Below are 12,562 nucleotides of genomic sequence, written 5' to 3' on the forward strand. Positions count from 1 at the left end.
ACCAAATGATAAATTCCAAGCACTGCTTCCAGTGAGGCCAACTGAAAGCAGCACTGGATGAAAAGTGTCTGGAATTAGTCAACGGAAAATGGATAATCTTCCAACAAGATAACGCAAGAGCACATGTTTCTTTGATGACCAGGCAAAAGCTGTTACAGCTTGACTGGCAAGTCCTGATATATCCGCCATGTTCACCAGATGTTGCACCTTCAGATTTCCATTTATTTCAGTCTTTATAAAATTCTCCTGATGGAAATAAATTTCAGTTCCTTGGAAAACTATAAAAGGCACCTGGAGACAGTTTTTTGCTCAAAAAGATAAAATGTTTTGGGTGGATGGAATTATGAAGTTGCCTGAAAAATGGCAGAAGTTTGTGGAACAGAATGGTGAATACATTGCTTAATAAATTCTTGGTGAAAACGAAAGATGTGTCTTTTATTTTTACTTTAAAACCAAAGAAACTTTTTGGCCAACTCAGTAGTTTGTTTTCTAAGTACAGATGTTTTAAAATGAAACATTTCCATTAGTGTTTTAATACCTAATGAAATCTAAGTACCATAACAATTTGATACACCCCATTCATCCTTTTAAAATATATATATGACAAAGTGCTTTCTTTTAGGTTGAGTTATTGGCTTTCCCATGTGGCTCAGTGATAAGGAATCAGCCTGCCAATGCAGGAGATGCAGGTTCCATCCCTGGGTCGGGAAGATCCCCTGGAGAGGAAATGGCAACCCACTCCAATATTCTTGCCTGGAAAATTCCATGGAGAGAAGAGCCTGGTGGACTACAGTCCATGCGGTTACAAAGAGTCAGACACAACTTAGAGATTGAGCACATACTACATAGTTGCTCAAAAGAACATAAATGTTATGAATTTCTGTTGTGTGTGTGCTAAGTTGCTTCAGTTGTGTCTGACTCTTTGCGACCCTGTGGACTGTAACATTCCAGGCAAGAATAGTGGAGTGGGTTGCCATGCCCTTCTGTTTCCACATAACAAATTTTCAAATACTTGGCTTAATACAACACATACTTGTTATCCTACAATTACTGTTAGAAGTCTAGACATGGCTTAGCTGCATTCTCTGTTTTGGGTCCCATAGGCTAAAATCAAGGTTTTGGCTTTAGCTGCAGGCTCGTCTGAGATTGAGATCCTCTTCCAAGTTTATGTGGTTATTGGCAGAATTCATTTCCTTCAGTTGCCTGTCTGAGGCCCTCAGCTCCCAGAGTTTGCTGCCATTTCTTCTCCGTGGTCCTGCCAATAAGTCAATTTACTACTTCAAGGCCAACAGGACTGCATCTGCTGCTGTTTCTCATCTCACACTTCTGGGCCCTTTTTTAAAGGACTCACCTGATTTAGGTCAGGCCCACCTAGGATAACCTTTTTTTTTTTATTAACTCAAAGTCAGCTTAATTACTGACCTTAGTCACCTTTGCTATATACAGTAATAGCACAGGAGTGGTATGTCATCATATTCACAGGTCCTGCCCACATTCAAGGTGAGAGGAGTGTCCAGGGTGTGTAAACCAGGGATAGGAATCTTGGGAGCCAGCCACCTTAGAATTCTGCCTACCGCACTCATTCATCTTATGGAAAATATTCCTCATAACCTAATTGGTAAGGTCAGTTTAGTTGTCAAGCCAACCTGCCTATCATATTTATCTTCTTTCAGACCAAGTCTGACTTAATTTTTCAGTTCAGATGAATGTGTTAATACTTGTCGTGTGCCAACCATTTCACTTCTTAATTCTAATTGTAAGATGGAAAGATAAGGTGTGAAAACTTGCTTTAAATTGTTTCTCCTGACTGAAATGAGGTGATGTTGCCTGAATTTAGTATTACAAGATGCTTTCGTTTCTTTGTTCTCGTGAGCTTTCTCCTCATTTGTACTGTATTTTTTTTACTCTGGGCTAGCGGATGAAAGGAGCAAGATTAAATGAGAAATATTTATCATTTAAATGAGAAGTATTTATCACCGTCTCTGTGTTTTGTGTCATAGAATTTATTTTTCATTGCTCTGCAGAGGAGTGCCCCATAACGATATTCAGGATAAGAGATCTGCCTTTCTTCAGTTAAATGGGAGGAAGGCAGTTGTGGAGAGATGGGAAAGGAGAATCTGCATTATTTACTCCTTGAGTGCAGGCACCTTGCAGGCAGATCTTCTTTAAGAAAGAGTGCGTATGGTAGTTTTGGTAGGATGCTGAAGGATGAGTATTTGACCCAGGGAGTCTTAAACTTTGACTGAATAAAATATACTTAATGACCTTTCCCCCAGGCCACAGGAAAAAGAGCCAGTATTACTTTTTTTAATTTTATTTTTTTCTAAGTTTTTCTTAATTGTGTGGTACCTGCTGCAGTTGATTTGCTAACAGAGGTTTTATAGGGCGGTTTTTCTATTCTGTACCATTGATCTGTTTTCTTATTTTTAAAAGATTCTATTTATTTATTTGTTCATCAGTGTGTGGGATCTTAGTTCCCCAACCCGGGATTGAACCAGTGTCCCCTGTAATGGAAACACAGAGCCCTAACCACTTGACCTCCAGGGAAATCCCTTTTTCCCTATCTTTACATCAGTCTACCACACTATTTTAATTATTACACCTTTATAAAAAATTTTTGGAATCAGGTAGTTTTAGCTTTCTGCCTGTTTTTCCCACAGTTGTTTTGGTTATTCTAGGACCTTTGCATTTCCATAGAAATTTTTAAAATTAGCCTGTCTGCTGCTGCTGCTAAGTCACTTCAGTCGTGTCCAACTCTGTGCGACCCCATAGATGGTAGCCCACCAGGCTCCGCCGTCTCTGGGATTCTCCAGGCAAGAACACTGGAGTGGGCTGCCATTTCCTTCTCCAATGTGTGAAAGTGAAAAATGAAAGTGAAGTCGCTCAGTCGTGTCCGACTCTTCGCGACCCCATGGACTACAGCCTACCAGGCTCCTCCACCCATGGGATTTTCCAGGCAAGAGTACTGGAGTGGGTGGCCATTGCCTTCTCCAGGCTGTCTACCCCCCCAAAAAAAAACCTGCTGGAATTTTGATTGGGATTATGATAAATTTATAGATTATTTGAGGAAAATTGAAATCTTAACAGTATTGAGACTTTGAACCTACAAAGTTTGTGTTTTCATTTATTTAGATTTTTAAACACTTCTATCAGCAATATTTTGTAGTTGTTAATGTATATCTTTAGTGTGAAATCCTCTGCTTTTTCTTTTTAAATTGAATTTTAACTCTTATAACAAACAAAACTTTCAATATTTTTAATTGATGTTTGAGCCACTTGTATCCTTGCAGAAATTTTGGCAATGAAATAAAGAATTTGCCATGAATAAATACACAGACTGTGTATCCGAGGGATTTATTTCTATATTGTACCCTAAACGCAAATGTTAGTTGATTGAACAGTTTGCACTAGCAAGATTTTTTATTTGACTCTGAGTATGGGAAACTGAAAATATATATGTATTAGGAAATAACATTTCTGAAATTTGTCAGATCTAGGGTTTATCAATTTAAAAAATTAAGTTTAATGCTTTTATATGTGTCTACGCAGAAATCTGTAGCAGGATGATTTTTCTGTTTACAGTAAGGAAACTTTTTCTGTAAAGTAAGGAAAATTTTTCGGTTTATGTGTAAGGAAATACCTTCTGGCAATTTGAAAATACGTGTAACGGAAATACAGGTCTGACTTGTTAATCTACTGTTAAAGACTGAAAATTATTTTAATTGCTCTTTTTTCTGACTAGTCTTTCAGAAAAATATGAAAAGTGAGTTTGTTCTGATGTGGTAATTTTATATTTACCGTCTCTTAGGGTGCTGAGATAGTGAATACTGTGGTGTTGCAAAGTACGGTTATCTTTTGTTGTCATTTTGATGTCCTTTTTAATACTTATAGCTAAGGATTTTAAGATTTTATATTTGTTTTTATGATGTTTCATCTTTGCAATTTAGTGAGTTTAGCATAAGAAACTTAGATGCTCAGTGTTAAGGTTGCTTTTTAGATTACTTACTGAAATCATAATCATGGAAAAAATCTGTATCCCCGTTAGACATTATCTTAATTCTCGTGCATAGTCATTTTTACTGAATGGGGCCCTTGGCTTTTGTGGAAGAATGTTATAACAGTCTTATGAACTTTTTTAAGCTAAACTTCCAATATAAATGTTTATTTTATACATATATTTATATGTGTTTATACATGTATTTTAAATGTCTATTCTGTTGATATAATAGAAATACATGGTAGAGTGTAATTAAATTTCCTCTTGGCGTGTAACAGGAAATATTTATTTCTCCGAAATCTATTTTGAATTTCCAAAGAAAATGTAAAGCCAGATTTTTTTGGATGTTAGTCCTATATGAATTTCCAACTGCCTTGTTTAAGCTCTTCTTATCCAGACTTCTTCAAAAAGTAATCTTTGGTTATTGTCTCCAGTTTCATGTGTCCTTTCTCTTTCTCACTTCCCCACTTCAAATCATGTTTCTTTGTAAGTTTGTTGTTATCAAAATTATTCATGGAAATGAAAAGATAAGCTCTATAAGGCTTGTTAGGAAAAATAGCACTATCTCCTCACTATTCACAACAGTTTTTGCTTTCTAGATGCAGTCCCTTTAATTTTTCAAAGTGATTTATTTCAATATTCTGTATCTCTAAGAAAAAAAAGTGCTTCTGTTCTATTGACCTTTCTGTTTTGGGCAGTTTCTGTTGGCTTCCTACTATGGAAGGTAAGGATTTAATATCTTTTGTACACACATATATGTATATATTCTCCCCTCCAGCCACACATAGATTTACCACATGTACATACTTCCTGTCACCCCTCCCACTCCATGCTTATATCTTAATGTTGGTTGGATCAGTATTCAGAGTTTATAGTATTATTACTGTACATAATGACCATATACTATATGTTATTTATAGTTAAACCCCTTTTTCTTTCCTACGTAACCTTTTACTGAAGTTAATAATTATCTTGTTTTCTTGTTTATGTATTTTCTATGTATTTATCAATTTAAGCTCAAACTCCCTGCCAGTTGTCTAAATATCCTCTCAATAGTTTTAGATCCATCAGATAACTCTGTCAATTTCAGCTTCTTGAGATAGTTTCTTTCAGAGCCTTCTGATCTCTGATTGAACTGGCAACCTTTGTGCTGGTTTTACAGATCTCATAATTTTCCTTCACTTCATCCTAGGCATTCCTTTGGCTTTTCTTTTGCATCGGTTCCTTTGTTTCTCATATCCCATATTTTTCTCTATTTTGATTTGTATGCTTGTTTATTGTGGTACAAACTATAAAGCTTAACGAAAAAGAGTATGTGAGAGTCAAATTTTTGGCATGCTAGATCCAAGCCTGTCTTCATTATACCTTAACGTTTGATTGATAATTTGTTAAGATCCTATTAAAGGTTGGAAATTATTGCCTTCCAACTTCTACTATTATTGTTGAAATCTGGAACTAATTTAATGTTGTCTACTTTGTGCATGACCTGTTTTCTCCCTCTACTCTGAACTTGTAAGATATTCTCTATATCTCCAGCGTTCTGACATTTTCATTTCATTCATTGAGATGGGAACTAGGAGGGCCCTTAATGATTTAATATATTGATAATTTCACCCCTTGATTTTCTGTTTGCTTGGTGGTGATTTTCTTTTTAAAACTTTATCTATGGTGAAATGTAACATACAGCTAGAAAATGCATAAAACATAAATATACAATTTAAGGAACTCTTACTTAACCATCACCCAGGTGAGAAAATAACACATTTTTAACATTTTTCTCAAGAGAACTCTCCAGAAGGAAACCAGTAGTCATCACTACTTTCCTTTATAGTATCATCATCTAAGCATGTGTTCTTAAACACCACAGCTTAATTTTATCTGATTTTGAACTTTGTGAATGAAATTTGTTTCTGTTCTTTTTATGTGTCTTCTTTCTGCCAACATTATTTTAAAGATATATCCACATTTTGTGGAGCTGTCTTTACTCATGTGTTATTTTTTGCTGTATATACATTCAATTGTATGAATATACCGCAATTTATCTATCATACTCTAGTTAGGTATTTGAATTTGCCTTTCTAATTTGAAGGTATACCAATAACGTTTTTTTCTGAACCTTCTTGTTCATGTATTCTGTAAATGTTTGTGCTTATTTCTCTAGAACAGTGCTGTCCAAATGAAATATAATATTAGCCACATATGTAATTTAAACTTTTCTCATAGTCATGTTAGGGCTTCTCAGGTGGTGCAGTAGTAAAAAATCTGCCTGCCAGTGCAGGAGATGCGGGTTCAATCCTTGGATCAGGAAGATCCCCTGGAGAGGAAAGTAACAATCCACTCCAGTATTCTTGCCTGGAAAATCCCACGAATAGAGGAGCCTGGTAGTCTGCATTCCGTGGGGTCACAAGGAGTTGGACTTGACTTAGCCACATTAAAAATATAAGAAGACACAGATCAAGTTTATCTAAATAACATATTTAACCCAATGAATGTAGTCATTTCAGCATTTAGCCAACAAAAAAATTATTGAGATATATAACATTCTTCATGTATGCTAGATCTTTGACATCTGGTATGTATTTTATAGCCCATCTCAGTTTGGTCGAGCTACATTTCAGATGCTCACACTAGCCACATGAGGCTAGTGTCTCCTGTATTGGACTATAGAGCTCTAAAAGATATAAATATATTGAACAGTAGAATTGCCGGATTATAGGGTATCATATCTTGAACTATATAGCAGATGACAGCAAAGTTTTCTGAAGTGATAGAGCCATTTTGCACCTCAGTGCCAGTGTGTGTGAGTTCCCATTTTTCTTCATAATTACCAACACTTGGTATTATCATACTTTTTCGTTTTCTTGTCTGGTAAGTGGTTGATAGATTTCACTGTGGTTTAATTTGCACTTCCTTGATGGCTAAAGAGCTGAAGCACATTTTCGCATTAATTGACCATTTGAATTTCTTCTTCTGTGAAGTGCTGGTTTAAATTTTTTTTGCCAATTTTTTTCTATTAGGATTTTCATCATTTTTTCCCTGTTGAATTTTTAGAAGTTCTTTATAATATATTCTGGATGTGAGCCCTTTTGTGTTATGTATTAACATAGATCTTCAACTCTGTAACTTGCCTTTTCATTTTCTTAAAGATGTCTTTTGCTGAACTTGTTTTAAATTTTAATGTTGATAAGTTTGTAAATCCTTTCCTTTATAGATAGTAATTTTTGTGTCATTTTTAGTAACTCCTTTTCTGTCCTGAGGTCATGAGATTGTTATCTATTATTTTATATTATTAGAACTTTATTAGGTCTTTTTATTTAATAGATCTAAAATCCAACTAAAATTGATTTTTGTATCAAGTGTGACTAGGAGTTGATTTCATTCTTTTCTGTTTGAGTGTCCAGTTGCTCACCATTCATCCACTTGCCCCACCTTTCCTCAGCATTCCCCCTTGCCCGTTGTGCCACTTTTGTTGTACATCAAGGGCCTGTATATCTGTAGACTTGTTCCTGTACTGTCTGTTCTGTTCCATTCATCTGTTTCTCTTTCATTATATCAGCATTCTTCAATCCTATTTGTTGTTGTTGCTCAGTTGTGTCTGACTCTGCGACCCATGGACTGCATGCAGCACGCCAAGCTTCCCTGTCCTTTACTGTTTCCTGGAGTACACTCAAACTCATGTCCATCGAGTCGGTGATGCCATCCAGCCATCTCACTCTCTGTTGTCCCCTTCTCCTCCCGCCCCCAATCCTTCCCAGCATCAGTCTTTTCCAATGAGTCAACTCTTCGCATGAGGTGGCCAAAGTATTGCAGTTTCAGCTTTAGCATCAGTCCTTCTAATGAACACCCAGGATTGATCTCCTCTAGAATGGACTGATTGGATCTCCTTGTAGTCCAAGGGACTCTCAAGAGTTTTCTCCAACACCAGAGTTCCAAAGCATCAATTCTTCGGCGATCAGCTTTCTTCACAGTCCAACTCTCACATCCATACATGACCACTGGAAAAACCATAGCCTTGACTAGACGGACCTTTGTTGGCAAAGTAATGTCTCTGCTTTTCAATATGCTATCTAGGTTGGTCATAACTTTCCTTCCAAGGAGTAAGCGTCTTTTAATTTCAGATATTTCCTTGGTATCTCTAATTTTCTTGAAGAGATCTCTAATCTGTCCCATTCTATTGTTTTCCTCTTTCTTTGCATTGATCTTAAGGTTTTCTTATCTCTCCTTGCTGTTCTTTGGAACTCTGCATTCAGATAGCTATATCCTTTCTCCTTTGGCTTTCACCTCTCTTCTCTCCTCACCTATTTGAGAGGCCTCCTCAACAACCATTTTGCCTTTCTGCGTTTCTTTTTCTTGGGAATGGTATATAGGTGCCCTACTTCATAGGGCACCTCTATAATTTATAAAATCGTATGGTCATTCAGAGATACCTCTGTTGCTGGGGTTTATGACCTAGTGTTCATAGACTTCTATTAGGTTTGTTTTATTTATTTTTTAACTTTGCAGCACGTTTTAATTTTTGCTTTATTTCTAATTACAGTGTTTGAAACCTGAAGAATTACACATTATCTTCAAATTTGAATGGGTATATAAATATCATTTGTCTGAACTCAGCACATTCAGTGCCATGGTTTCTTGGCTTACATCTCCTCTGAAATCATCAAGCTTTATAGGCATACGCAGGGGCCCTGAGGACATGGGAAACAATAGCCAGAGTTTATAGTTCTTAAAAGGAAATAAATCTGGAAAGAAAAGCCCAAGGAAAAAGGTTTGATTCACCTTCCTAGGGTCTGTAGCCAGGAACCCATGCTTTTTTGAGGGACATCTGTTCTGTCTTGGATAGCTGGGCTACCCAGTTTTCTCTTCTCAAACTCAGGGGTCAAACATCTGAACTACATTAGTTCAGAGAAGTTCAAGTATGTGCTAATGTGGACATCAGCAATCAGGCTGGCCCAGAAGTTGTGAGGTGGGCCCAAATACACTGAAGATCTTTATGACACACTGTACAGACCTATCTCCCAGGGTGTTCTGGGCCTCAAATTTAATGGTGCTTCTCCTAACTCACAGCCAGTTTTGATTCTGCGTATAGCCCAGGTCTAATGCAAAATGTTCTGTTTCTTTTGTACTGTAGGAAATAGTTTTGTAATAGAGTCAGCAGCCTAAGTGAAAAGGATCCTGCCCCTTGCCTCCCTTGGAGAGTGAGGGTTGGTAGTAATCATGCTGAAACTGAAGAGAAGCATCTGACTCACTTATGTGGTGCAGTATTGGTATCACTTTTCAGTCATGACCGCTAGCCTCAACCACTTTTCTCAGAAAATGCCTCTGGAGTTGGATTGCAACTCTGAAAAAACAGGGTAGATTCAAGACCAATGTCCCAAAGCACCTGAACTTGTTATCTGTAAGCAGAGTGGTGTGGCTTTCATCTGAGGCCGAGGGGGATGTGTAGGAATGGGGGCAAGAATAGTGTTGTTTCTGGGTAAGGGGAAATGCAGCTCGGAGCAGAACTCCTGTGACCCAGCTCTGTGGGGCTGATAGTGCTGCAGCTCCACCATTGGCCTACACTTAGCCAAGCTCCTCCTCCCCCACCCCCACCCCCAACAACTGGGCTTTACACTCACATGCAATCCACCAAAACCTCTGAGGCACTGCAATAGCTCCACTCAAAGGGGAAAGAAAAGACATTAGGATTATAATTGTCACAGGAAGGGCAAAACCCAGACCATGTACAAAGTTATGTATATGTTTCTCCTCTTATCACAGAAATTTGCAGCCTTAGGACTTCCGTGAGAGTGACTGATATCGTCCCTAATAGGATCCTTGTACACAGTAGGTTTATTAATTAACTTCAGGGTATCCATGCTTCCTCTGAAGTTGTATAGAATATTTTATGTGTATATGGTTTTTTGGTGGTAAGGAGAAGAGAGACCAGTGGCTTTCGGTTGATTTTCATAGAGTATTATTGTTTAGTCGCTAAGGCGTGTCCAACTCTCTGCAACCCCATGGACCGCAGCATGCCAGGTTCCTCTGTCCTCCAGTGCCTCCCAGAGTTTGCGCAAATTCATGTGCATTAAGTTGGTGATGCTGTCTGTCCTCTTTCTCATCCTCTGCCACCCCCTTGTCCTTTTGCCTTCGGTCTTTCCCAGTATCTGGGTCTTTTCCAATGAGTCGGTTGTTTGTATCAGGTGGCCAGAGTGTTGGAGTTTCAGCTTCGGCATTAGTCCTTCCGATGAATATTCAGGACTGATTTCCTTTAGGATTGACTGGTTTGATCTGCTTGCTGTTCAGTCTCCAACACCATAGTCTAAAAAAGATTAAGAACGATTTCTGTGAGTTAAGAAAAGTTTACAGAAACCAACAGTTTTTTTCCCCCCATTTTTTTGTGTGTTTTATGTCTGTATTTGAATAACCATTCTGATAAAATTTTATTAATTATATGTAAGATTCTCAGACTTCTGTTTAATAAGTATCATTTTGCTTATACTTAAATTAAGAATTTTTTTTTTTTTAAGGTTCAGGAGCAAGTACATCCCAATCTCTCAGCTAATGAAGAGTCTCTCTATTATATTGAAGAGCTGATTTTTCAGCTGCTTAATAAATTATGCATGGCCCAACCAAGGACTGTTCAAGATGTGGAGGTAAAAATTACTCTATTATTTCAAAAAGTCATTGAACCACTGTATAAATTAATTTTATATCTACATCAATACCATTTAAAATTATCATGGAAACTAAAACCATTAAAATCATATGGGGGATGGGATGTATGGTCAATTCGTTTTTGTCAAAGATGTCAAGGCAATTCAATGAGGAAAGTAATAAATAAGTGTTAAAACAACTGGATAAATTTTTGGTGGGAAAAAACCCTTGAAACCAATCTCAGAAATTTAAGATACATCATAATCTTAAAAATAATATCTGAAACTATGAAATTTCTAGAATAAAATGCAGGAGAATATCTTTATAAGATGATGTTAAACAAATTTTTTTTTACAGAGGGCTCAAAATACAATAAATATCAAAAGAATAAAATTGATGTAAAGATAAAAACGATACAAGTCACGGACTAGGTGAAAATGCTTTCAATATGTATTCCTTACGAAGGGCTTGTATCTAGAATATGTTAAAAAGAAAAACAATTACAAATCCTTAATAAAAAGATTCTTTGCTCACCCAAATGAGCAAAAGTCTTGAATAGACAGTTCATAAAAGATCATATGAAAAGTATTCAAACTCATAATTCATCAGGGAAATAGAAATTTAAACTACAAGGAGATATTATTTCACACCCACTAAAAGGGATAAAAGTAAAGACTGATAATGTGGAATGCTGATGGGATGTAGAGCAACTAGAGCTCTTAAACATTGCTAGCAGGGGTATAAAATGCCTTAACTACTTTGGAAAATTGTTTTGCAGTCTCTTATAGTTAACTGTATACCTAACCTATGACCTTGCAGTTTTATTGCTGGGTATTTAGTCCTAAAGAAATGAAAATATACCTTCACAAAGAGACTTATATAAGAATGTCTAAGCAGTTTCATTCATAACAAGCAAAAATTGAAAACAGCTAAAATTTCCATCTGTAGGAAAATGGAAAAACAAATTGTGATAGATCCATAAAATAGAATACTACTTAGTAGTAAAATGAAGGAATAAACTATTGATATATGCAGTAACATAGCTATAATCTATAGTTATCACATGGAGAAAATTTTAGCCAAACCCCAGAGAGTATATATTTATTGATTCCAATTATATGAAAATAAGAAATAGTTGAAAGTAATGGTGATAGAAATCAGGATGGTGGCTGCCTATGAAGTTGAGATTAAGATGATAGAAATTTTCTGTAATCTTGATTAGTGTGATGGTTACACAGGTGTAAACATTTTTCAATACTTATCTAATTATACACTTAAGATCTGTGCATTTTACTGCATACAAATATTAGGTTCAATGATGGAGGAGCCTGGTGGGCTGCAGTCCGTGGGGTCGCTGGGGGTCGGACGCGGCTGGGCGACTTCACTTTCACTTTTCACTTTCCACTTTCACACATTGGAGAGGGAAATGGCAACCCACTCCAGTGTTCTTGCCTGGAGAATCCCGGGGACGGGGGAGCCTGGTGGGCTTCCGTCTATGGGGTCACGCGGAGTCGGGCACGACTGAGGTGACTTAGCAGCAGCAGCAGCAAAGGACTAGTGTGGAATAAAGATATTTACTCATTGATTTAAAAAATATACATATATGTATATATATGAATGAATGATATATGGGGTCGCAAAGAGTCGGACATGATGGAGCGACTGAACTGAACTGAACTGATGAATGAATGAATGTAAAGTTGTTTAGTCATGTCTGACTCTTTGCAACCCCATGGACTATAGCCTGCCAGGCTCCTCTGTCCATGGAATTCTCAGGCAAGAATACTGGAGTGGGTAGCCATTTCCTTCTCTAGGGGGTCTTCCCAACCCAGGTATCAAAGCCAGGTCTCCCACATTGCAGGCAGATTCTTTACTGTCTGAGCTAGGAGGGAAGAGTGTGTGTGTCTACCTAAATGATCATGTGAAATTTAG

General features: G+C 37.1%; 1 protein-coding gene across 1 annotated transcript in view; it reads left to right on the forward strand.

Annotated features, from left to right (window-relative positions):
- Positions 1-12,562, forward strand: part of SOS2 (SOS Ras/Rho guanine nucleotide exchange factor 2) — a 103,277-nt gene that overhangs the window by 8,523 nt on the left and 82,192 nt on the right. The window contains exon 2 of the mRNA XM_055436064.2: positions 10,504-10,629. Coding sequence (XP_055292039.1) covers positions 10,504-10,629 — 126 coding nt within the window. The remainder of the gene's footprint in view (positions 1-10,503; positions 10,630-12,562) is intronic.

Source organism: Moschus berezovskii, chromosome 9 (assembly GCF_049115385.1).
Source record: "Moschus berezovskii isolate FMDL1 chromosome 9, NW_MosBer_1.0, whole genome shotgun sequence".
NCBI lineage: Eukaryota > Metazoa > Chordata > Mammalia > Artiodactyla > Moschidae > Moschus > Moschus berezovskii.